We start from the raw sequence: 25,835 nt of genomic DNA, 5'->3' as shown, positions 1-25,835 counted from the left end.
TCGCCCAAAAAACTTTTTTTACGTTTATTTATTTTTGCGAGATAGAGATACAGAGCACAAATGGGGGAGGGACAGAGAGAGAGACACAGAATCCCAAGCAGGCTCCAGGCTCCGAGCCCCACGCGGGGCTCGAACCCTTGAACCGTGAGATCATGATCTGAGCCCAAGTCGGACGCTCAATCGACTGAGCCCCCCAGGCGCCCCTTAAGTTTCTGGGTTTGTTTGCGGAAATTTTGTTTTTGCAAAGATTTTATTTATTTCATCTTTTGAAAAGTGTATTTATTTATTTTGAGGGAGACAGAGACAGCATGAGAGGGGGAGGAGCAGAGAGAGAATCCCAAGCAGGCTCTGAGCTGCCAGCACAGAGTCCAATGTGGGGCTCGGACATACGAACCGCGAGATCGTGACCTGAGCCCCAGTCGGACGCTTAACTGACTGAGCCACCCAGGTGCCTCTGAAGTCATGTTTTCTTTTCTTTTTTTTTTTTTTTTTAACGTTTATTTTTCTATCTCTGAGAGACAGAGGCAGAGCATGAATAAGAGAGGGACAGAGAGACAGGGAGACACAGAATCGGAAGCAGGCTCCGGGCTGTCAGCACGGAGCCCGATGCGGGGCTCGAACCCACGAACCGCGAGATCATGACCTGAGCCCAAGTCGGACGCTCAACCGACGGAGCCCCCCAGTTGCCCCATTTACTTCTTTTATCACATGGATTTGTGTGTGCAACCAGGGTGTCCTGTGAGAGTTCGCGCTTCCCTGTTTGTGAGCACACATTAGGACCACGAGGTCACCTTTTGAAGGCAGGTGCGGCCGGCCGGAGGTGCGCGGTCCCGTATGGAGCAAATGCACGTCGCGCGGCTCGCCCGGTGCCGGTGCCGTCACTGTGTGTTCGGTGCTGTTTGTGGAAGCACCTGGTCTTTCTGAGAGAAGCACGGCCTCTGCTCCGTCCAAGCTGTTGGTGACACGTTTCCGTGTTTTACGCTTCCTTTGTAGGGTTGGCAGCCGATCCAGAGAAGCTTGTGTGGTGGCTAGCATCCGTAAAGACCAAAGAGGGGATTGCAGAGAAGTGATGCTTTGTTCCTGGGACCTGGGTACTCGTCGCTCTGTGTCCCTTCTCGTCCCCACGGTGATGCACCATGCCAATAGTCGATAAGTTGAAGGAAGCCCTGAAACCCGGCCGCAAGGACTCGGCTGACGATGGAGAGCTGGGGAAGCTCCTGGCCTCCTCTGCCAAGAAAGTCCTTCTACAGAAGATTGAGTTCGAGCCAGCCAGCAAGAGTTTCTCCTATCAGCTGGAGTCCTTAAAGAGCAAATATGTCTTGCTGAACCCTAAAACGGAGGGAGCCGGTCGCCACAGGAGTGGAGACGAGCCTCAGGCCAGGAGACAGGGTACAGACGCACGCTTGGCCGGCAGGAGGGGGTCTCGATGTGTGTTGACCACGCGGATGGACGGAGCGTTGGCCGAGTGGGAGGAACAAAACTAGAGACGTGGTCAGAGAGTTGGGAGGTTTCAGTGGGGTCGGTGGCTTTCAGTCGTAGAAATAACGACACGGGGTTGGTCAGAAAGAGATCCGTGACCTTAGAGAGGCCTTGGAACTCGTGTGTGTTTCATCAGAAGCGGGGCTTGGAAACGAGAGGAGCGGGCTGGGCCTCAGCATGCGGGGGCCTGGCCCCTCTAGCCGTTCGTTCTGAGTCTTGCCTTCCCATCCGTGGGGGGCTCCTCGAATTCCAGACCTATGCAGTCTGCGAGGACCGTGGGATGACCGGGTTTTCTCCCGGGCTTTCTAGTAACTCCCGGTGGGCGGGAACACCAGTTAGCCTTTGACGCCGTGTTTTGGCCACGTGCAGGCCGAGTGTGCCTCTCGTGGTCCATCTGTGCGTGGACTCAGGCCCTTTTTTCTTCCCTCGTCCCTTCTCTCACAGGCAGCGAGCATGCGTACGAGAGCTGTGGGGACGGTGTCCCCGCCCCACAGAAAGTGCTCTTCCCCACCGAGCGGCTGTCTCTAAAGTGGGAGCGGGTTTACCGCGTGGGAGCGGGGCTCCACAACCTCGGCAACACCTGCTTCTTGAACTCGACCGTACAGTGCTTGACCTACACCCCGCCTCTGGCCAACTACCTGCTCTCCAAGGAGCATGCTCGCAACTGTGAGTGGGAGGGGGCGGCCTGGGGGTCGTGGGGGACCGGACGGTGTCCCGCGGAGACAAACCCACGTGCTCACGGCCTGCCAGCCCTCAGCCCGGGTCAGATTTCGGAGTGACATTCGTGACGTAGTAACTGACAAAACCTAAATTTGTCGTGTGCCCGCGGCAGGACGGGCCGTGGAAGCCAGTCTCAGGTAGAGCGTTGGTCCCAAACTCTTGTAAAAAGGAGTACCTAAACGGAGAGAGGGGTTTTCAAAAAATACATCCAAACTACGTATATTCCACGACTTTATACATCCGTTATCATACCAGTCAGCGTTTTATGCGCATTATAAAACATGCCCCCAAGTAGAAATTTAAAACGGGTAAGAGGGGTGAAATAAAATGTAACTTACCAAAACTGAAGCAAGTAGAAAGTTTTAAAAGCCTTGTAACTAATAAAGAAATTACATGGGTGGATTAGATCTTCCCATGAAGAAAATACCAGGCTGAGACGACTTCTGGGTGAGCTTCATGAAAATTTTGAGAAACAGTTCGTTGCAATGTTTCACAAACTCTTCCAGAGAATAGAGAAGGAGAGAAAAACCCCCCAGCTCGTTCTACGAGGTTCTAATAACTTGGGGAATGAAATTAAACGAGTACAACATAAGAAAAATTACAGCCCCATCTGATTCACGAATGTAGTTAAGAAACTTCTAGACAAACTACTACCAAACTCCAGTCTTTTTTTTTTTTAAATTTTTTTAAATGTTTATTTATTTCTGAGACAGAGACAGACAGAGCATGAACGGGGGAGGGTCAGAGAGAGAGGGAGACACAGAATCTGAAACAGGCTCCGGGCTCCGATCTGTCAGCACAGAGCCCGACGCGGGGCTCGAACTCACAAACCGTGAGATCATGACCTGAGCCGCAGTCGGACGCTCAACCAACTGAGCCACCCAGGCGCCCCCAAACTCCATAGTCTTTTAAACACCGTGAGCAGTTTGTGTTCATCGTAGCCCTGGAAGGATGTTCTAAAATTTGAAAATCTCCCAAGTGTGACTGTTAAATGCTATGATCCTGATAGTGTTGTTGGGAAGTTTGAATGAATCGCGGGAAATGCTCAGAATGGTACTTAGGCCACAGTTTAGTGCCGTGTAAGTGACTGCTAATTTTGTTTCCTTAATTAATGTATCAGCAGATGAAAAGGGAACGGTCACCTGCAAATAGATGCCCAAAAAAGAAATTGATGATGAGCTTTTAGTAAAGCAGCAATAAGAAGGAGTTTCCTTATCTAGATAAATGGTTATCTACCAAACACGAAAAAACAAAAACAAACAAAAAACCCCCCAAATTTCTCAATAGGAAAATATTGGAAGCATATACTCTTCAAAACACAGCGTGAAATAAGGGTCCCTGTCACCCCTTGTGTTGAAGATGTGTCCGTCTTAGCCAGAGTGGTGACGTGGGGGGAAAAAGGAGAGAACGCACCATTGTTAACTTGAAAATAATGTTCCTAAGGAAAAAAAAAAAAAAAAGGAAGGAAGAAAAGAAAAGAAAAGCGAAAGAAACTATAAATTAGAAATTTGGCAATGTAAATATGTCAGTGTACGAAAAGTTAGTTGAATTTCTCCGCACCAAACGAGTTTTAAAAAGAAGTTGCTACTATGAAAAAAGTTTGTAATAGCAACAAAAATGAAAAAGTGTCTAGACTTAAATTTACCAAGAGATCTCTCCCTGAAGGACGTTACACAAGAACCTACATACACGAAGATAGCTGCCTTCATTCAGAAGGAAGCCTCGCTGTTATAAAAATGTTGGTTCTCCCCAGATTAACGTAGATTCGTTAACGTAACTCCGGCTGATTCTAGGATGTATACGAAAAAGCAAAGCAGAGGACTCAGTATCACCAAGACGCTTCTGAAGGAGGCTATAGGGAGAGAGATGCCCTACCAGCTAGGAAGTCTTGTCAAGTAGAGAAGCTAAAGAGTCGAGAGTATTGGGTCAGGGAGGGACAGACTGACCAGTGCGGTGGAGCAGAGCCCAGAAACAGACCTGCACGTATCTGGAAGTGTGTTGCCTACATGCCGCTCTTTCACCTGTCTCGCGTTTTGAACAAATGGAACTTTGAAAGAACTCAGGCTTTCATCTGGGAAGAGTGAGATAGGACCCCCATTTCACAGCGCAGCCGTGCACAAAAGATGCGTTCAAAATTTAATATCGGAAGCAAACATCACACTCTGATAGCAAATGTTGGCAACTATCTTTCTGGCCTTAGGAGGGGAGATTTTTCTTTTTTTCTTTCTTTCTTTTTTTTTTTTTAATGTTTATTTCTTATTATCGAGAGACAGAGCATGAGCAGGGGAGGGGCAGAGAGAGAGGAAGACACAGAATCTGAAGCAGGCTCCACGCTCTGAGCTGCCATCACAGAGCCCGACGCGGGGCTGGAACTCAACAGACTGCGAGATCATGACCTGAGTCAAAGACGCTTAACCGCCCGAGCATCCCCGGGGGACCCCTGGATAGGAGATTTCTTAAACAGGACTCAGCACTATCACAAATGACGAATTCCAATGCATTAAAAGTAGCAACTTTGGTTCACAAAAAGCACTTGAAGGAAATCAAAAGGCAAACGGGGAGCTGCGAACCAGAGGCAGAACCTGGGACGTGTCACCAGCAGAGGATCACTGCTGAGAATGTGGAAAGAATACAGACCAACAGGGGACGGACAACCTACCCAAAACTAAATGAAGATTATGAACCAGCATTTTACAGAAGAGGAAGCTCGCGGTCAGAAGGACAGGGAGAGATGGTCAGCCTCGCTCGGAACCAGGGAAACGCCAGTACAACCGGCCCAGCTCTGTGATGGGTGAAGATTCAGAAGCCTGACGACACTGAACGTCAGGCAGCACAGAGGTCTGCTCCGGCCTCTTCCAGATACTCTCCCGGCCAGCAGTTCTGCAGGAAAGCTCCGGGACACGCCTGTCACGACACCTGTGTAAACACGGCTGCCAGCAGCTCAGGTGCCCGTGAACAGAACGGATCCCGGAGTCACGGGTGGGCCTGGGGCGGAGCAGCCCCCGGTGGTGCAGGAGCGTGAGTGACCCGCTCCGCGGGTGAATCCAAAGGCCACAAGGCAGAGTGAAGAAAAAGTCCCAGAAGACCGCATACGGCGTGAATTGCTGTTTATAAAGCTGAAAAAGCAAGACGACACGGTATTTAGGTACACGCGCATGGGAGAAGGCTAAAAAAGAACCATGGTTTTTTTAGTTGGTACGCAAGGAAAATAGGAAATCAGGCTAGACCTGGGGCAGGGAGATGGGAGCGAGAGAGGGGCAGCGGTAGGGTAAGAGGTTTGGGTTGTGTGACGTGTTCGGGGATATCGGCTGTGTTCTTTTTTGTTATTTCGTGAAAGATGGCCACGCGGTGGAAAGTAGCATTTTGTAACGTCTTAGGATCGGAATGGCTCTGTGGCTGCTGCAGTTAAAATACTGAGGCACTGTGCACGCTGGAGGCGTAGCTGGTTATAAGTCCCTATTTCCGGTAGCGACCTCGGCGCCATTAGGGTTGTTTCGGGTGGACTTCCAGTAAGACCAGACTAGGCTTTCTTTGCTTTCATCTCGTGGTGGTGGTGGTGATGACCCTGCTCTGCCCTAGTTTTGTTCTGTCCTTCCCTGCACCGCCGCCCTTCGTTTCTGCTTTCTCTGCAGCACCCGTCGTCCACCTTATTAGGGCTGACGGAGGGACGTAGGAAACACCCGTAAGTCCCTGCAGCCCATCCATCACACCGGGCGCGTGGGAGCGAGGGTGTGAGGTGGGAGCCACCGGGATCGGCCCTGTCGGTGGTGGGACGTCCCCCGTTCCCTCAGGTTCCCTCTCCTGGGAGGGCGCCCGCGTCGCTCTGGGTCGCTCTGCCGAATGTTGGTGAGCCTCAGTGTCTAAGGTTTTTTGGAGTAAAAGTATTAAGGGAAGTTTTAGTATTTTTCCCCTGTACCCCACTGGCTGAGTGACCCCGAGTGGGCTTGGGCTGTCCTCTCTTCCTCCGCGAGTATGTGCTGTTTCGAGATCCTCAAGGATCCTGAAAAGTATCGCCGGAACTGCTACAGGCTGGCTGGACCGCTTCGGCACCGGGATCCAGCCAGAAAACCGATTTTAGTATTTTTTTTTCCACCCCCAACCTGGAGCTCAGACCCATGACCCCGAGATCAAGAGTCGCACCCTCCACCGACTGAGCACCAGGCGCCCCCAGACTTACCGCTCTGAGCGCACGGCTGAGCGGCACGAGGTGCATTCACGTTACCGTGCAGCCACCCATCCGGCTCCGGAACTCCATCGTCCCAAGTTGAAACCCTGCCCATGAGGACAGAGTCCGCGTCCCCCTCCCCTCCCCCCACCCCGGCGCCCCCCATCCTGCCTCTGTCTCCGTGAACCGGCCTGCTCCGGCTCCCTCGCAGAAGTAGAGCCCGATGGTGTTGGCCTCTCGTGTCTGGCCGACTACACCAGCGTCTCGTCCCCAAGGTTCGTCCCCGCCGTAGCAGGTGTCAGGGTCCGCTTTTCGGTTCCAAGCCGAACACCGTTCCGGTGTCCCATCTGCACCGCATCTCATTATCCATTCGCTTGTGGGGGGACACTTGGCTTCTGTGCTGTAGCGCTTGTGAATAACGCCGTGAGCGGTGGTGTGCGAATGCCCGCTCGAGACCCCGTTGCCCGTCCTCTTGGGCGTGCACCCTGGAGCGCAATGGCTGATTCCTACGGGAATTCCATTTTTAATTTCTCCGGGAGGCGCCATACTGTTTGTTTTCACAGCCCCTGCGCCGTTCTCCGTCCTCAGCGACAGTGCGCAGGGTTTCCAGTTTCTGCACGTCTTTGCTAATGCAAGTTCTTTTCTGTTTTTAAATACTAGAGTTCTTATGTGCGTGTGGTGAGCGGGCCGCATGCCGTTTCAGTATCGATTCTGAGACGGGCCTAAGTAACTGGGTAAGGAGGAGTGTTGCAGGCGAGAATGATTGGTTTGTGGTGCAAGCTGGGCCTGTTTGAGAAGTAACATAGGGTATGTGGAACAGCAGGTATCCTGCAGAATTGAAGACGCGCCTGCCCCGGGACCCAGAAGTCCGTCGTGGGCGTATGCGTTAGAGAAGGTTGCACACAAGGAAGCAGGTGCGGGACTGTTTGTGGGAGCAGAGACACAGAGTCAGCAGGAAGCATGTAAGTGAACCGTGGTCTGTTCCTGTGGTCAGATACTCCAGCCTACGTGAAGGAACCACAACCACGTCAGAACTGCCGAGCCGTTCACACTGCGTGGCGTAGTTTATGTAGGCTAAGCGTAAACACGTTTATTGTTTGTGGGTACACACGCTCGTGCGTTAGCGCAATAACTACGTAAGCGGGAGCAGTTGTGACCTAGTTCGGGATCGCGGTGACCTCCGATGAGGGCGTGTGGGCAGTGCAGGGGAGGAGACGTCGCTGTCACGGCAGTGTTTTCCTTCTGGAGCCCCTAAAACGGGTTGGCGCTCAATGGTATAGGCTTTGTACTTCTCTGCATTTAAAAGATGTCATTATTGGAAATAAAGGTTAAGACGTACCACCGTCCGGCCTGCTGGCCGAGCAGCAGCAAATAGTTGCACACACGGCAGGGGCTGGCGGAGCGTGGCCTGTGGTCTCAGTCTGGCCCGCTGCCTGCTCTGTAGGTCAAGTTCCGAGGCGCACATCCCGCCCGTTGATGTACGGTCTGTGGCTGCATGGTGTGCTGCCTGTGCTCCCCAGAGACGGAGCCACATCGTCGTGGACTGTGTAAGAGCGGACGGCTCCCCGACCTGGCTGTCCTTAACCTCCCGGGTCTATACGGAAGAAGCTCACCAAGCCTTGAGACGGCAGTGGGCAGTTTCCAGAACCAAGAGAGCAGAGGTTCCCACAGCTGAGGAGCAAACTAAGAGTTGTCGGGGGAGCCTAAAACGTTCACGTTTATGGACCACGTGATCCAGCTTAGAAATTAGGAAAAACGTGTTCTAAACTTCATTTTGAAAGTCAGACTTCCCGCTTTTAGTAAGTAGCACCCAGGAAACATGAAAAGGGCCTCACACAGGTCAACAGCGCTGTCTCAGGGTGGTGGGGTGCGTGCCGGAAGTACAACTTTGGATGGGTCACGACCCCCCACGCTCTCCAGCAGAGGAAATGCTTCCTTCGTGGACAGCGGGCTGGCTTCAGGGCATCTGGGACCCCTGTGGCCCAGCCGTTCCCTGGGCCGTGTGGCGAGACGTCTCGGGAGCTCCCCCCTCACGGTGACCGCCTCGCCCTGCAGGTCACCAAGGCAGCTTCTGCATGCTGTGCGTCATGCAGAACCACATTGTGCAGGCCTTCGCCAACAGCGGCAACGCCATCAAGCCCGTCTCCTTCATCCGAGATCTGAAAAGTAAGAGTTCGTCTGCGGTGGGCGCTGGGGAGGTCGGAGGGGGGGTGCGGGGAGGAATCAGGAACCGGGCGACGGTCTAAGACTTCCCAGAAGAGCACTCGGGCGCAGGTGGTGGCGCTGGGGTCAGCGGGGAGGGCTTCGCGTGGGGGTGCGCGCTGCCCTCCACCCTGAAGAGTGTGGAGGTTCGGGCCGGGCAGGGGAGGGGCTCTTGTGAACATCACAGGAGCCACTTAACACAGACTGACTTCCCTGGGTCTGAAAGCTGTGTATGGCGCCGTTGTGATCGCCTGTGCTGTGTGTGGGCTCCTGGAAAAGTAGTTGACCAGTGGATTCCACATCCTTGGTGACTGGTGTCTCGTGGCCTCTGGCTCTTCTGTTAAGCACGGAGAGTTTAAGCTCTTAGGTCTCGGTGGGGAAACCTCTGCCATGAGGACGGGACACGCACTTTACGCAGAGCTCTCGATTTCCTCACTGGCCGCTTTGCAGGTGCTTCCCGTTTACCCTTGGGACAGCGGGGAACCGGGGGAGAAGGTGTGAGCTCTCCCCTGCCAGTCTGATGCTTCTGTCTGTCTGCAGAGATTGCCCGGCATTTCCGCTTTGGGAACCAGGAGGATGCACACGAATTTCTGCGGTACACCATCGACGCCATGCAGAAGGCCTGTTTGAATGGCTGTGCCAAGTAGGTGCTTCCCTTCACCCGCCTCTCCTCAGAGGCTTCACCCCTGTTCCCGCGGAGACGGGAGACGTGCCTCTGTCCCCAGGCTTACCACTGTAGACCCTGCCTTCCGGGTCCTTGACCTGCTGATGCTCACATGAGGGACTGCAGGGCCCCCCCTGGGGCACCTCCGAAGGGGGCGGTGGGGGCGGAGCTCTGTGCCCGCAGCTGGCTGCAGGGAGGATGCTCTGGCAGGTCTCTGTGAGGGTCGTCCGCTGTCGTCCCGGACTCTTCCCATCTTTAGAAATCACCTTACTATTTTGATACGGAGGATGGCGGGGTAGGAATTACGTCTTTATGAAAGAACTTGAACACTCGAGGGTAGGAGGTTTATGATTTTTGAGCTTACTTTCTGCACGGTTACTGTTCCTTCATTCTAAATTTGAGAGCATGTGATGGGTCGCCGACTTTATGCTGCGTCTTGCCTTTTGTGACACAGTTGCCATCGGGGATGGCCGGTGTCTACGAGGTCACGTAGTACATGCTGTAGTGCAGGGACGCCTCGGGAGCCTTCCCAGGAGGATTCCACTGTGCTCTTACCTGCAGGAGGCCTCCTAGGGTGGGTCACCCCAAGGCTCCGATGGGGGCAAAGGGGAGGCAAGCAATGTGGCCTCACTGCCATGCACGTGGGTACAGCACGTCCCCAGCAGTGGTTGCCAGGCCTGGTCACAGCACGGAATCACCTGAGAGGTTTTAGGACAGCAGCCGACCCCCCCCACCCCCCTCGCAACATACACGCACACATGCGCCCTGCCAGCCAGCCCAGTTACCCAGGCCCTCCAGGGGTGGGAGAATGCGGGAGGGATGGGTAAGGTTGGGGTTTGGGCCCGTGGGCGGGAGGAGTCCAGGTTTGTGGTCTGGAGAGCCAGGCAGGTGGCGGTGAGCCTTCCAGGTTGGGGCACAGAAGTGGAAGACGAGCGGGTCTGACGTCAGGTGAGGTGCGTGTGGCCGGGCACCTGCACAGCGGGGAGTTGGGTGCTTTCCGCGCGCCCGTCCGTGAGAAAGGTGTCGCTGGTCTTCGCGAAGTGGGAGGAGAGTGGCGTAAGCTGAATTGGTTTGATTTGCAGGTGGAAGTGACTTTCTTTTTCTTTCTGATTTTATTAAAGATTTTCAGTTGAACTTGTGAACGGAGAGTATGTATAACGTTTCTACTTCGTGGAACTTCCTGGCACCGGTTCTGACCCGATGCATGACGGTGGGGGTTCGTGAGTGTCCCCGTGCACCTGACACAGTGTAGTCTGTAGTCGGGGTCGCTCGTTGCGCGTCCGTCTTGAGGCCTGTGCCGTCAGTCCTGCGGCTGTCCCCTGTCTGCCCTCGCCTCCGCCCTCCTCGGTGCTGATTCTGGGCGGGCGCCAGCCTCCTTGTATCTCCTGGAGCTTTTGCTTTGGAAGCACGGCTGTGGTCAGATACAACCACCGTACCTCTGTTGGAAGTCCGTTTCTCCCACGGGCAGGTTCAGCCCCCTTCTCGGGTGCTGTGACTTAGTCCGGCCGTGATACTGCTCCACCATTACCCCGGCACACCTGCTGTGTTTCTCTCTCTCCGGTTTTCCTTTGCTCGGCAACTTGTGAGCTTCCGGCTGGTGCTTGGGACAACCCGCGTCTGTTCCGGTGACGACTCTGCGTGCACCCGTGGAGGTGGCCTCCCTCCTCTTTTCTGGAGCCTTTGGTTTGTCACTGCTTCTTGTGCTCCGTCCCTCTGTCCTTCCCTCTCCTCTCACGCCTGACTCTGGGTTGACTTATCTCTTACATCGTCGGGACTTCAAGTGTCATGCGTTCTCCCCCCACGTTCATCCCTACCTTTGCCTCCGTCTCACCCCCTGGGCTGCCTGAGGCGAGTCCCTCTCTCTCTCGTCCTTGCAAGGACCTTGCCTTAAAGGGTGCACGGTCTTTAAAGTGTGACGGCTTCACAGGAACGTTCGTAGAGCTGACCGTTGTCGGTCGGCTTTCCTAGACACCCGAGCAGTGACCAGAGCTGACGTTCGTGGCGGGCGGACGTCGACTCTGGAAACGTCTTCTTACGCCTTACGCGGCGGGCCCGTGGTGTCCGAACCACGGCTTTTGAATCGGCTCAGTTCTGAGCGTCTGGGCTTGAAAACGTGCAGCAATCACTTAGGCGGGCGCCGTGCCCCCGGACGCGGGGTCTCCCGGTGGGGGCGCCGGGGCTTCTCCGCCCGGCCCGGGGCTGCGCCCCACCCCCATCTCAGGGCAGGTGCGTGTTAAAGGCCTCCCTGTTACGTCTCCCTTGGTCGGGGTCTCCCCCGCGGGACCCCCTCTGTCTCGCGGCCCTTTCTTCACCTCGACCGCTCCTCCGGACGCGTTCCCGCCTTGTCGCGCCCCTCCCCCGAGTTCACTTGCGTCTCGTCTCCTTCGGGCCCCGCGTGATTCCCGCTTCGTTTCCGACCTGATTTCCTGTTTTTTCCCCCGTACCGGTTAACTTTCTCCGTTTGCTCTTTTCTGTTCTTGGTTCTGAAACTTCTTACGATGGTTTTCCTCTCCCCAAACGCTTGTGTGCGGATCCTTACTTCAGTTTGGGATTTTGTCTCCTGCCTTGTGTGTGCTTTCCGGGGGCTCGTCTCCACCGGACGAGGTGGCTCTCGTTCACTGCTCTGTCCCGACGGTGCCGTGCACGACTGGGGCCGCCTGGGCGCAGCTCCTACGCCTGGTGGCTCCCGTGGTTCTCAATCCAGGGTGCCGTGAGCGCACCTTCTGTCCTGGGCGCCACAGGCTGGACGGCCTGGGGCGTGTGTGTGCCTCAGGACCCCGTGTCCTCTCCTGTGCTCCGCTCGCCCTTCCCCGCCGTCACCTCCGCAGCCACTCTGGTGGCAGGCGCCCCGAGCCTCGCTCTCCCGCGGGCTTCCCGGCTGCCTCTAGGACTCGGGCTTCTCCAGACCGCCCTTCAGACGTGGAGTTGGCTCGCTGGGATTGGGTTTTCTCCTGCCTGGGGCTAGTGTGAAGCTTGAGCTGGCTCTGCCTCGGGCCGGACGGACGGCGGGCTCCGTGCGGTGGTTTGCCCCTGTCGGGACAGGCTCCTGGCTGGCTTGGGGCCACCTGGGTCTCCAAGCTGCCGTCACGTGTGGCTTCCCACACGCTTCCGGCGTGTGCTGGGATTATGTCCTCCACGGTCCGGGGAGTTAAGACATCCCTCCTTTCGGCGAATGGCGGTGGTGATACGTGGCGGTAGTTGGTTTTCCTTTCCTAACTTACAAGATGAAAACGTGCCCTTGTGTCGGTCCCCGTGGTGTAGACTTGTGCGCCTCCGCGAGCTCCCCGGGTCGGGGCCGCCCGCACGCTGAGGCAGAGAAGGGGCCAGGGCAGGGTGCCGTGGGGCGTGTGTCGAGGTGGCGGGGGGAGGCGTCCGCAGGGCTGGGGGTGCAGGGGAGGGGAGCGCACTCGCGAGGGCCCCCGTGGCTCCACTTGGCAGCTCGGTGGGAGGCCGAGGGTTGTCTTGGATCCTGGTTGGTTAATGGGGCCGGGGATTTGACCGTGACCCATGACCGCTGCTGTCCTGCTGAGGGCGCGCGGGGGAGGGTGTCCCTGCTCACTCCCCCTCTTAGCAGGTAAGAGGCTTGGACATAGGACAGCCAGGGGTCGGACAGGGGCGGGGGTGGGTTCCAGGGGGATGGGGCACTTCTGTCGTAGACTGGGTGGGCACACAGGCGCGTTTCCCCGGCCTCTTACTTCCCGTCAAGGGTGGGGGGTCGGGAGGGGGTTCTTGAGGCAGCTGCTGTGGGGAGCGGCCGGGGACCCGCCGAGGGGCAGGGTGAGCGTGCCCACGTGGTGGGGTCACGGGCCGTGTGGTGGGGTTACCCCCCCTGGCGCGCTGGGCCGGGGTGACTCAGGCGGGGGCTGCTAACTGTCATTCTCTTGAAGGCTGTGGCCTCCTTTCCAGGTTGGATCGTCAGACGCAGGCAACCACTCTGGTCCATCAGATTTTTGGAGGCTATCTCAGATCACGTGGTAGGTGAAGACGCTTTCTCTACGCCCTTGTCAGGGAGGAGGATGTCAATCAGGGAAGGCTGAGAGTCCGTGCCCAGGTGGGGCCCTTTCCTGGCGGGCGGACCTGGGCGAGCCTCGGAGGCCCCGGTCTCCTCTGAGATGCACCCTTGGCCGACGGGCCCACTGTTCCCGGGAGAAGGTCTGGAGCAGAGCCTCCGGCACGTGTAGACGAGGGTGGCGTTATTCTTTCTGAGCCCCTGAGCTCCTCACACGCGGCCTCCGCCCTGCCGCTGGGGCTTGGGGCCCGCCGAGGCCACGGTCTGGGACAGAGGCCATCGCTGGGCTGGCGCGCACGCGGGCGGGTTCTCGAGGGGCCGGCGGCCGAGGGATTCTCCCGGCGCTGAGTGTTGGAGACGTGGGGGTGGCGCGCTGGGGGCGCCCGCCCCTGCCCACTGCCGCTTGTTCCGTTGCAGTGAAATGCTCGGTGTGCAAAAGCGTCTCAGACACGTACGACCCCTACTTGGACGTAGCGCTGGAGATCCGGGTAAGGACCACGGCCGGCTGTGCCGGGTCACGTTTGCCGGAGGCCAGGGAGGCGGGGGAGGCCGGGAAGCAGGGATGGCGAATGACCCAGGCAGGTAGGGAAAGAAAATGCCGGGAGCGTCACTGCCTTGAAGTAGGGGCCGCCATTTTTGCACGATGGTTGCTGGCCTTTTTCCTGTGTGCGTTGCTTTCGTTTAAAACGAGATAAAACGTGGCTTTGTGTCCCCGAGGCATGAGGGGTGAGCCACGGTACGTGCAGGACTTGGGCAGGGAGCCGCTGGCAGGCGGGCCTTCGGGAGAGCAGCCTTGTCTCACTCCGGCCTTCGGGTGCTGCAGCCGGGGCCGGGTCACCTGCGCCCAGGGTGTGGGGCCAGCGCGCCTGGGAGTCCTGCGGCAGCTGCCCTGACCTGTGTGGCCGGGGTCACCGTCTGCCTCCACCCCACCCCCCCCCCCCCGTCCCGGCCCCACTCCTCCGCAGCACATCCTGGGTGTCAGAAGGTGGCAGCCAGCAGGCCGGTCTGGATGCAAGTAGATTGTTGTGATTTGCTGCCTCAGCCTGAAAAAGACCTTGCGTTTGGCATCTCTCGAGTCAGCCTTTTTCTTCCGCTGCTGATTCATTTCCCCGTTTTTGTCCTTCTCAGCAAGCCGCTGACATCGTGCGCGCTCTGGAGCTTTTTGTGAAGCCAGATGTCCTGAGTGGAGACAACGCCTATATGTGTGCGAAGTAAGTTCCGTTTTGCTCACGGCAGGGCGCGAGCCGTCGGGGAGCCACCCCCGCCCCTCCCCGGAGGTGACCGCCACTCACATTTCGTGAGGAGGGTATACAGGTCTCAAGACTAAAACCTCGTCACGACGCAGATGGAATAGCCACGGTTTTGCAGCTGGTGTCGGTTCGCGTCGCGCTCAGGATGCGCCAGCCCCTGTTCTGAGCGCTCCTCACCCGGGAAGCGGGTCCCTTGGCGACACAGAGCGGCAGGGTGACCCCACGTGGCCCTCTGCCGTCCCGCCTCTTGGACGAGCTGCCTTCTGTGGCCTCCGTCAGCCACGGCAGACGTAACCGTGACCTCGTTCTGCTGAGGGTCACGTGGATTTTACTGCGTGGACGCTGTGCTTTGTATTAGCTCCTTCCGAAGCTATAGTCGCTGAAGATTCTTTTTCTTTCTTTATTTACTTTGAGAGAGGAAGAGGGAGAGAATATATCCCAAGCAGGCTCCACACTGTCATTGCAGAGCCCAACGTGGGGCTCGAACTCACAAACCACGGGATCGTGACCTAGTTGGATGCTTGACCGACTGAGGCACCCAGGCGTCCCCACCCCCCCGCCAAGAATATTTTTCTCGATGCTTTTCAGATTCATTATTCCTGCCCTTTCTTCCCCTCTCCGAGTCGGCCTCCCTGTGCCCTGGAAGCTGTTTGCTTTCCTTCATCTTCTCCCCCCTCATCCCCTGGTCTTCCGGCTTCACGTTCAGTGATTTCCCGCCCGCCCTGCATTCCTGGGCCACACCCGCTCCAGCTCGCTCCTTCCTGTGTGTGTGGAGTTGCCTCCCCGTGTGGGCAGGTGCTTCCTCAAGACTTCATAGTCTCCAGCTCTTCGGCGGCCCCAGGTCCCTGTGGTAGCGTTCCTTCATTTAAGTCACGGGGATTCGGATCTAGGGACGCAGAGCACGGACTGATCACCTTTTCCACTTGCCGCCCCTCACAGATGCAAGAAGAAGGTTCCGGCCAGCAAGCGCTTCACCATCCACAGAACGTCCAACGTCTTAACCCTCTCCCTCAAACGCTTTGCCAACTTCAGTGGGGGAAAGATCACGAAGGTGAGTGTCCACTACAGTGTCCAGTCTGCTCGGTCGGCCGCCTTTAAAGAATACAGGTTCCATGGGGCGCCTGGGGGGCTCAGTCGGTTGGGTGACCGACTTCGGCTCAGGTCGTGATCTCGCGGTTCCTGGGTTCAAGCCCCGCGTCAGGTTCTGTGCGGACGGCTCGGAGCCTGGAGCCTGCTTCGGATTCTGTGTCTCCCTCTCTCTCTGCCCCTCCCCTGCTCACGCTCTGTGTCTCTCTGTCTCTCAATAATAAATAAACGTTTAAAAAAAAAAAAAAAAAAAGAATGCAGGTTCCAGGCTCTGCCCCTGAGCCAGTGACTTACAGTCTCAGGAAGACAGGGCTTAAGAGCCTGTATTTTTGTAGAATCTTCGAGTGATTGTTATTTTTTTATCTTTTTATCTTATTATATCAAAGTGAGTCATTTATTTAAAAAAAATTTTTTTATAGTTTATTTTTGAGAAAGAGAAAGCGCAGGGGAGGGGCAGAGAGAGAGAAAATCCCAAGCAGGCTTTGCACCACCTGTGAAGACCTCGATATGGGGCTCGAACCCACGAACCGTGAGACTGTGATCGGAGCCGAAATCAAGAGTCAGATGCTTAACCGACCGAGCCACCCAGGCGCCCCATGAGCCTTTTATTTTTTAACTTAATTTAATTTTACTTTATTTATCTTTAAGTTTATTTATTTTGAGAGAGAGCGTGTGCACTCACAAGTGGGGGAGGGGCAGAGAGAGGGGGAAAGAGGGAACCCCAAGCAGGCTCTGCACTGTCGGTGGGGCCCAAACTCATGAACTGAAATCATGACCTGAGCCAAAATCAAGAGCTGGACGCTTAACTGACTGAGCCTCCCGGGAGCCTCTGTTTTACTTCGTTAACTTTTTTTTTTTTTTTTTTAATTTTTTTTTTTTAACGTTTATTTATTTTGGGACAGAGAGAGACAGAGCATGAACGGGGGAGGGGCAGAGAGAGAGAGGGAGACACAGAATCGGAAGCAGGCTCCAGGCTCTGAGCCATCAGCCCAGAGCCCGACGCGGGGCTCAAACTCACGGACTGCGAGATCGTGACCTGAGCTGAAGTCAGATCCTCAACCGACTGAGCCACCCAGGCGCCCCAGTACTTCGTTAACTTTTTAAAGTAATCTCTATGCTCAACATGGGGCTTGAACCCACAACCCCGAGATCGAGAGTCAAGTGCTCTCCGAGCTGAGCCAGGCCGGTGCCCCTGCACAATGGCGTTTTTAACAGAAGATGTCATGTCATGAAAGCGGTTAGAGCTGATGATGTGGTTTGGGGAGGGTACTTATCTGAGCCCCAATTTCCTTGCTGGCAGTGATGCGGTGATGGGGGCTGACTTAGAGCACCATTTCCCAAACTTGTGTTCTGCGCAACGTCTGTGCTGTGTGTTTACAAAAGACCGTATTTTGTACATACAACTGTGTTGTACTTTGAAAGCATCTGCCCAGCTGAGTTTGGGAACTGCCAAGCTGCAGTTCAGCAATTCTTTGGAATTACAGGCCTTCTCAGAGCCTTTATTAATCAGCTGTGTTGCATTTTGAATTTCCCAGAGGGGACTTAGGTTATGAAGGGTTTTCTGAAGTTAATTGTTTGGGGATCCGGTCATTCATTCATTCATTTTACTCACACTTAATGTGCTTAGGTCGTACCGTGCCGTCAGTGCTCTGGGAAGTCGGCGGGACTTAGTGGTAAATGAGATCGTCGTGGTTTTGCCCTGAAGAGCTCATATTTCACCTTAGTATGTCCCGGAACTAGTTTTCCATCAGAAAACTGTTTGATCTGGGGGCCCATATCTGGCAGGATCGGATGGGGGCCCGTGAGCTTCGTGTGTGTTGAGTTTGTTGAGATTCTGAGTTTGTCATTTTCGGCTCAGGTCACGGTCTCATGGTTCGAGCCCCTTGTCAGGCTCTGCACTGGTGGCTGATGGCTCAGAACCTGCTTGGGATTCTGTCCCTTCTCTGTCTCTGCCCCTCCCTCTCTCTCTCTCAAAATAAATAAGTAAACTTTTTTTTTTTTTTTTAATCTCTCTTTAAAAAAGAAAAGTGCATGTTCCAGGTCTCTAATGGTATAAAGCTCCAAAACAGTCAGAGCTGATAGACGGCGACAGAAATCACAACAGTGGGTATTTGAGATGCAGTATTTCCCGGGGTTACGAGACTGCCGGCTTGATGTCTGTGTCTCGATAGGAATAAGGGTCAGTACACGCTTGTCAGACTCTGCTCCGTGGTTCACACTACGTAACTCATACTTCGTGTTTAAAAGCGTCTGTTTGTGTGTAGGCAGAGATGCAGGTAAATCTATCATTCAGAGGTAATTTTGTTTTTGAGAGAGAGAGAGAGGGAGGCATGAGCGGGGCAGGGGTGCAGGGAGAGAGAGACTTAAGCAGGCTCCATGCCCAACATTAAGCACGGGGCTCGATCCCACAAACTGTAAGAATGACCTGAGCCTTGTTTTAAAAAAAAGGCGGGGGAGGGGGCGCCTGTGTGGCTCAGTCGGTTAAGCGTCCGACCTCGGCTCAGGTCATGATCTCACGGTCTGTGGGTTCGAGCCCCGCATCAGGCTCTGTGCTAACAGCTTGGGGCCTGGGGCCTGCTTCGGATTCTGTGTCTCCCTCTGTCTCTAGCCCTCCCCCGTTTGCACTCTGTCTTTCAAAAATGAGCAAATGTTGGGGCGCCTGGGTGGCGCAGTCGGTTAAGCGTCCGACTTCAGCCAGGTCACGATCTCGCGGTCCGTGAGTTCGAGCCCCGCGTCGGGCTCTGTGCTGTCAGCTCAGAGCCTGGAGCCTGTTTCCGATTCTGTGTCTCCCTCTCTCTCTGCCCCTCCCCCGTTCATGCTCTGTCTCTCTCTGTCCCCAAAATAAATAAAAAACGTTGAAAAAAAAATTAAAAAAAAAAAAAATGAGCAAATGTTAAAAAAAAAAAAAAAAAAAAAAAAGGATGACCTGAGCCAAAGTCAAGAGTCAGATGCCTAACCAACTGAGCCACCCAGGTGCCCCTCAGAGATAATTTGTGAAAATACTTCCCAGTGGAAAACTGTCAAATTTGAAATAAATTCTGGCACGAGACCTCTGTCCCGATGCGCTTGGTTCTGGTTTTGACCTACTGTGACAGGGGGCTCCGTGGAGTGAGCACCGTTTTCTCTGAAGACCCAGACCGGGCCATGGCCTCCCTGATCCCCCCCAGTGCTCCTTACGGTGGCGTGGAGGGCACGAGCTATTTCTCGCCTTACGCTGGGGGCCCGCGCAGGGAGACATGGTCGTCCAGGTGTCACTCGACGGGACGATGAAATAGTTTCACGTCGGTCGGATGGAAGACGCCCTTCTCTGCGTCCTGTATTTTCACCCTTGGCTAAGGGGCTCTTGCCGCAGCGTTGCCGCGTGGCCTGGTTGCCCCCCGGTTGTCAGAGACCAGCCGATCGTGCGTTTTACGTAGCTGTGGGTGGAGGGGGCGAACTGACCTCCTCTCGCTGACGCATCTCCGTCGCCTCGTCTGGGCTTTTCCTTCAGGATGTGGGCTACCCGGAATTCCTGAACCTCCGTCCGTACATGTCCCAGAGCAGCGGCGAGCCCGTCATGTACGGGCTGTACGCGGTCCTCGTGCACTCTGGCTACAGCTGCCACGCGGGCCACTACTACTGCTACGTGAAGGTCAGTGCTCCGTGTCCAGGTGCGTCGGCGGCCGCTGGCGGCGCGCGCTCTGCCTCCTGGGGGCAGGCGTGCCGTGCCCGTGGAAGGTGGCCACGTTTGTGGCTGCGTCCCGGTCCCTTCGGTGCTTCAGCGAACGGAGGGCAGAGATGTCTTTAGAACCCGTCGCGCCAGGATCTGTAGTGTCCTTGGACTTGCGCTGAGACTCCGGGGTGGGGAGGCTGCCTCCAGCAGCCTGGAGGCGGCCCAGGACGGCCGGGTGTTGGTGGGAGACGCTGTGCAGATCAGACCCTAGACGGCCTTGCACCAGGAGGGAGCGGGGATTCGGGGCGAGAGCAGCGCTGGACGTTTTAACACGAGGTCATTGACAGCACACGGGTATACGTGGCAGTTAACAGCAGATTGTTTTTTGTGTTTATTTGTTTTTGAGAGCGAGGAGGACAGAGCGTGAGCAGGGGAGGGGCAGAGAGCGAGGGAGACAGAATTTGAAGCGGGCTCCAGGCTCCGAGCTGTCAGCACAGAGCCTGACGCGGGGCTCGAATTTGTGAACCGTGAGATCGTGACCTGAACTGAAGTCGGACGCTCAACCGACTGAGCCACCCGTTTATTTATTTTTGAAAGGGAGAGACAGAGTGCGAATGGGGGAGGAGCAGGGAGAGAGGGAGACACAGAATCCAAAGCAGGGTCCAGGCTCAGAGCTCTCAGCCCAGAGCCCAACACTGGGCTCGAACCCATGAACCGTGAGATCACAACCTGAGCCGAAGTCAGACGCTTAACCGACTGAGCCCCCCAGGCGCCCCTACCAGCAGATTTTTTTATTTCCTTCTTTCAAAGATACGGCTTGCAGAACGCGTGTTGATTGTTTCGTTTTGTGTCGTTTTCTCCCACACCCCGTGCCGCTCCAGGCAAGCAACGGACAGTGGTACCAGATGAACGACTCCTCGGTCCGTTCCAGCAACATCAAGGTGGTTCTGAACCAGCAGGCCTACGTGCTCTTCTATATGCAGTGAGTCTTTTCGCCCCCCGCCGTCTGCGAGCGCGTCCCCTCTGCTGTGGGCCGCGGGCTCCCCCGTGCCCGTTGCCGCGTGCGCATGACGGTGGGCTGCGTGGGCGGGCCGTGTGCAGGGGGGAGCGTCCGCCAGGAACTGCTCCTTTAGACCCGCCTGCCTGGCCGTCGTGACGGCGGCTCCCTCTGGGGGGGCCAGAGCAGGACTCCGCCTGCTGCCTGGTATTTTCTGTTGCTGCCCCGGACGCCACGTGTCGTGTCTGGACGGCGGCCGCGGCAGCGCCCCTTCTCTTGGGGCCGGTTGTCCCCGACCTAGAGGTTGGAGGACGTGGAGACTGTAGGCATTTTTGCTGCCTCGTCCGTGTCCTGCTGAATTTGAACGCAGCGATTGAGTGGGGGGGGGGGTGGCGCGGGGGGGGGGGTCCTCTGGCTTTCTGGTGAAGCGAGAGTTCAGTCTCGGAAGGGCTCTGACCCTGACGCGCTCCCTGCCTGTGCCGAGCGGACGTCCGAGGCTGTGTGACGGCCGCCGTGGTGTAAGGGGGGGTGAGAGCTCAGAGAACCAGACCGTGTTCTTCCTCTGACAGAATCCCGGGCTCTAAGAAGAGTCCTGACGGCTCCCTCCCCAGGACGGCGTCCTCCGCTCCCGGCCGGGCAGGTGTGGTCGCCGACCGCTTCAGGAAGAATGTTGGCAACGGGACTCTTTGCTCCCCGCTGACCGGAAAGGTACTTGTTTAAGAGGATGTGAGTTTACGCAGCGGATCCTCCTGCCTGCGCCCCTAGGGGGTCCTGGGGCCCCCAGCGCTCTTCACTGCCCGATGGCAGGAGAGCTCGGTTTGTCCTGGTTTATTCCGTGTTCTCTCTCAAACTGGTCACGGGCTGACACTGGGTGAGGGGCGGAAGGGACAGCGAGGAGAAACCCTGAGCCAGCGAGCGAGTCAGGCCGTGGCTCCGCGTGCCCCTCAGACCAGCTGCCCTGCCGCGCACAAGTGCGGTGACGGGCTCGCCAAGCGTGTCCTCCCCCCGACGCGTCCGGGAAGGCGTCGTTTTTGTCTCCACGACTTAATGTTGGAAACGTGAGCGGTTTCTAGCAATGTTAATTTCCTGCTTTTGATAATCCTGCTGTGATCGGGTTAAGAAAACATCCGTGTTCTGAGGAACATACACGGCCGTTTTTAGGAGCGAGGGGACATCATGTCTAAAACGTATTGAGGTGGTTAGGAAAGGAAACGTCATACGTGTACGTGTGCGCACGCACGGATACGCGGAGGGAGAGAGCGAGGGAGAGATCTAAGGTGGAAAAACGTTAGCAATAAGGAAATACCCTCCTTTTCAAGTTATTTTTGTGTAATATTTGAATTTTTCTACTGAAAACCAGTCATACTGACCAAAGTAGCGAGGGATTTCCTTACCGTAACACCGTCTGTCGTTGAGAAACAGATCGGTCCTTTCTGTCGGCCGCTTCTGTGAACCTTCCCCTTCGGTCTGAAGATCAAATCCAAACGCAGGCTGCCGGGAGGTGGGGGCCCTTCGCGGTCTGCGGGGGCCTGGTCATTTTTGCAGATCTGTGTTTCCCTGCCAACACGTGAGAATTAGAAGCGTTGGGTTGACCCAGCAAAGAAAGGCCACGACCTGTGGCCCAGACCAGGAGTCGTAAGCCTCAGCTGTGCTCAGAAACACCGTAGGGAGGGGCGGGGTGTCGTTGCGGTCCGCCCGCGGGGCCACACGCCTCAGCATCATGAAGATAACATTCCACACTTACTGCAATTGACAAAATCCTTTTCACTTTATTCTATTTTTTATTTTAGAGCACGACTAGGGGAGAGGGGCGGGGGGAGGGGGAGAGCATCTTAAGCAGGCTTCGCGCTCAGCGTGGAACGCGACACGGGGCTCGACCCCACAACCCTGGGATCATGACCTGATCCAAAGTCAAGAGTCAGATGCTCAACTGAATGAGCCACCCAGGTGCCCCCAAAGCCATTTTATTTTATTTTATTTTTTTTTTAAATTTTTTTTTCAACGTTTTTTATTTTATTTTTGGGACAGAGAGAGACAGAGCTTGAACGGGGGAGGGGCAGAGAGAGAGGGAGACACAGAATCGGAAACAGGCTCCAGGCTCCGAGCCATCAGCCCAGAGCCTGACGCGGGGCTCGAACTCACGGACCGCGAGATCGTGACCTGGCTGAAGTCGGACGCTTAACCGGCTGCGCCACCCAGGCGCCCCAAGCCATTTTATTTTAAATAACATTCTGTAGGTTACATAAATGTCGGTGCTCCATCGACGGGAAGGTCTCGCAGTGCAGTGGGAAGACGTATACTCTTTGCAAAGAATGTAAATAAAGGATAAATCGTTGTTGAGCGTAGAGACAAAAGAGAGGAAAACTCGGAAGAAAATAGAAGTGCATGTTCGGTAAACTTCCAGAAGAGGGAAGACTTTGTAAGAGAGAAAACCTCGAAAAACAAATCATAAATTGGGTAAACTAACATTTGAAGTTTTGAGTGTGAGATATTAGAAAAAAAGAAACGACAAAGCGTCTAAAAATTTGTGCAGCAAATCCAGCAAAAGGTGAACGTTTCTCACGCACAGAGGACCCGTGCAGGTGACGTGTCAGAGCGTACGAGTGTTAACGGTAGAGCCAGCAGCGGTGTGAAATTAGCGAACGTTTTGAGAAGGAACCAGTAGCTCTTGCTGGTGAGAGTTTGGTAAATGCGTCGGCAGCGTGCCTCAGAATTCACGGAAGTGCTCCCGGCCTCGGAATTCCGTCCCGAAAACACGAGCACCGAGCAGTAAATAGGGAAAAGGTCTGGTCTTTTGGTGGTTCATTCGGCCAGCAGTTGTAAGCTCGGACTCCTAGACCTGAACGAGGCGGGCGGTGAGGCCGGCAGGCTGCAGACACCGGCCTCGCGGAGCATTTAAACCAGGGACGGCACGGACGCCGCTGCGAGGAGTCTGGAGGAGGAGTTGGGGTGCCCGGAAGGGTACCTGGAACCCCATGGCGCGGTGCGTTTCCGCGGCAGCGGGAGGCAGGGCAGCTTGTGTAAACTGTTCACCGAGGTGCTTGCTGGGCACACAGGAAGACCTTTACTGAGAGGAGTGACGATGCTTCGGGAAAGCGCGCAGGTGGGCCCGGACGCCCCCGCAGGTGGGCCAGAAGCCCTCGGGAGGCAGGGCCGGCCGGAGGGGACGCCAGTGTGTCGATCTGTGCCGACGTTTAGCCGAGGGGTGCGGCTCGGGTACGTGTTTTTTTTACTTTACGCTTTTTTGTATTTCTTGACTCCTGACGAAAACGTCCTGCTTTCAGTAAAGGTGACCATAAAGATCCCCACGTGCGCACGAGTCACAAAATCCCACCACCGTTCAGAGAAGCAACAGCGTCCTTACTGTGTGTCCCCCCCCGGATAATCTGTCTTGAATTGCTCGGCAGGGACCCTGCCTGCCTCTGACGGTGCCTTGACCTCGCGGGGGGAGCCGCCGGCCCGCGCTCCCTCCCGGGTGTCACCGTGTCCCCTGCTCCCTCCCGGCTGTGACCGTGTCCCCTGCTTGCTCTCCTCCAGCGACCGGACCCCGCGACGCTGAAGAAGCTGCAGGCCACTGAGGAGCTCGGCGTGCTTGTTTCCAGAAACGGCTCCGTGTTGGGTCTGAAGTCTCAGAATGGATACGTTCCTCCAAAGCCACCCTTGGGGTCCCCTTCCCCCCGACTCTCCAAAACGCCCCCCAACACTCCGACCATTCTGGATGAGCCCGGAAAGAAAGTCAAGAAGCCGAGTCCCCTGCAGTTCGTGTCCCCGTCACGCAGAGCTTCTCAGGGGCTCCACGGTACCAGCACCGGGAGCGGCGGCAGGGGCGAGGGCCACAGGCCCGGCTCCTGGGACGGCAGGGCTGCTGCCCCCTCTACCTCACCCAGGCTCCCGTCCGGAGTGACTGCCAGCGGGCCCGCGGCGGGCAGCGAGCGTCCCGAGCCCGACAGGAGGGGTTCCGGTGGTCCCAGCCCGGAGCACTCCGCCAGCAGCGACCCCACCAAGGCCCCCCCAACGCCCGAGAGCGGAGCCGCCCCCTCGGGTGATTCTCAGGGAACAAACCCCAGAGCGCTGCCGGGCGGAGAGGACTCCAAGGCGGCGAAGCCCAAGCCCCCCGTCCTGAGCACCACCGCCACTGAGCCCGCAAGCATCATGTCTCCTCCACCAGCCAAAAAACTGGCCCTTTCTGCCAAGAAGGTGGGTGTGTGAGGGTCTCGCCGCAGGAAGTGTGTCTGTAGAGTTCAAAGAGCAGGTTTGGTGCTAGTCTTGGGGGTGGGGGTTGTGGTGGGGCCTTTGGCCCCCCCCTCGACCAGAGGAACAGAGTGGTTGTGGGTGCTCGCAGGGTGCACAGGGCCACCCCGGGCGCGGGCGGGGGCCCGGGGGACGCTGGTGTGGGAGTACTGCGTGCGGCTGTCGGGGGTCGGGGCGAGGTGGCGGTCCCCCGGATCCGTCCGTAGGCAGGATCTCCCGCGGAAGCCTCGGGGAGGACGGGGCAGGTGTGGTGGGCGGGCAGGACGCGGGCGGGCTGCACCTCTGCGTGTAGCACGAGGCTCGAGGAGGCGACTGTTGTGCTGAGACTTTTGCTTCGATTTCCTTCCTTTTCTCCTTTTTGTTTCTAACCAAAAACACTTCTGATTCTTCTTCTACCATTCCCCACCCCCACCTCCCTCTGTTTTGTCCCCTTCTGTCCCCTCATCCTTCTTTCTGGGCTCTTTCATTTTTACTTTTCGTTTGCGTTTATTTTCATTTTTGTTTTCCCTCTTCACTCACGGCAACCTCTTTTAGACCACCAAGTTTTTATTTATGTCAATAACTGCAGGCCAGCACCCTGCGGAGGGCAGCCGGCAATGACCTCCGTCCACCCCTCTCACCATTGTCCGACCTCACCTACCCCAGGAAAACCACTCACCCGGTCGCCGCCTCCGCCTGGCCTGTCAGTGCCATCAGGTGAGCCGTGGGCGCGGGCCCTGCAGGCCGGCTGCTCCTCCCCTGTGCTTAGCGTGTGCTTGGCTGGTGAGGACTCACCGGGTCTCCAGCCTTGCGGGATGGACGGTGTTGTGCAGCTCGACAGGTACGGGGCGTATCCCGCACCGACTTCTCCCTGTTTTCTCGGTTTCCATCTGGCAAAGGAGCCCTGGCTGGTCAGAGGCGGCCTGGTCTCTGCCACGCTGATGTTTTTTTTTTTTTACTGGTCTTCGTTTTCCGTCTGTCTGCCGTGTCCGTGTGGTGACGGTGACGTGCCTGTGGTCCCTCCCCAGCCTCATGACGGGACCGCACAGGAGAAGAGGAAGGCGGGAGTCCCAGAAGGACCCTGCGTGGACTCGTTTCTGTGAGCCCACCGAGGGGTGTCTTTTTGTCGCCGGTGTCATTTCGTGCGTCCCCCCGGTACCCCCCGAGCGGGTTCCCCGGGCCGTCTGGGCTCGCTGGCCTCCGGAGCTCCGGGCGGGCATCCAGAGCGGGAGGTGCGGCTCTCTGGGGGGGGTCTGTTCAGGCTCCGCGCCGACGCGTCTCCCGGCCTGTTACGCACGGGGTGCTGGTGTCCCTCAGGGCGTCGAGTGCTAGAAAGCGGAGTTGCTGATGCCCGGTCGCCCGGTGGCCGGTGGGGCCTTTG

The 25,835-nt window shown here is 56.5% G+C and overlaps 1 protein-coding gene and 1 long non-coding RNA gene across 6 annotated transcripts in view; one reads left to right on the top strand and one right to left on the bottom strand.

The window, feature by feature from the left end:
• USP36 (ubiquitin specific peptidase 36) overlaps positions 1-25,835 on the top strand; it is a 36,919-nt gene that overhangs the window by 3,131 nt on the left and 7,953 nt on the right. For 4 of the 5 annotated variants that reach the window (XM_042965709.1, XM_042965711.1, XM_042965710.1 and 1 more), the window contains exons 3-15: positions 994-1,389; positions 1,924-2,145; positions 8,420-8,530; positions 9,107-9,209; positions 13,137-13,204; positions 13,657-13,727; positions 14,368-14,450; positions 15,429-15,540; positions 19,066-19,206; positions 20,109-20,209; positions 20,794-20,932; positions 23,762-24,421; positions 25,044-25,171. In XM_042965709.1, coding sequence (XP_042821643.1) covers positions 1,137-1,389; positions 1,924-2,145; positions 8,420-8,530; positions 9,107-9,209; positions 13,137-13,204; positions 13,657-13,727; positions 14,368-14,450; positions 15,429-15,540; positions 19,066-19,206; positions 20,109-20,209; positions 20,794-20,932; positions 23,762-24,421; positions 25,044-25,171 — 2,192 coding nt within the window. In that variant the 5' untranslated portion in view covers positions 994-1,136. The remainder of the gene's footprint in view (positions 1-993; positions 1,390-1,923; positions 2,146-8,419; positions 8,531-9,106; positions 9,210-13,136; positions 13,205-13,656; positions 13,728-14,367; positions 14,451-15,428; positions 15,541-19,065; positions 19,207-20,108; positions 20,210-20,793; positions 20,933-23,761; positions 24,422-25,043; positions 25,172-25,835) is intronic. The other variant, XM_042965712.1, reaches the window with a different exon arrangement.
• Positions 5,232-25,219, bottom strand: LOC122233474. Its single transcript, XR_006211004.1, has 3 exons — positions 25,134-25,219; positions 21,619-21,781; positions 5,232-5,315 (listed from the first exon to the last, which is right to left on the bottom strand). It is a non-coding gene; the product is annotated as an uncharacterized LOC122233474 (long non-coding RNA).

The sequence above is a fragment of the Panthera tigris genome, chromosome E1 (assembly GCF_018350195.1).
Source record: "Panthera tigris isolate Pti1 chromosome E1, P.tigris_Pti1_mat1.1, whole genome shotgun sequence".
Classification (NCBI taxonomy): domain Eukaryota; kingdom Metazoa; phylum Chordata; class Mammalia; order Carnivora; family Felidae; genus Panthera; species Panthera tigris.
The sequence above is the reverse complement of the archived record's forward strand: the minus strand, read 5'-3'. Positions and strand labels throughout refer to the sequence as shown.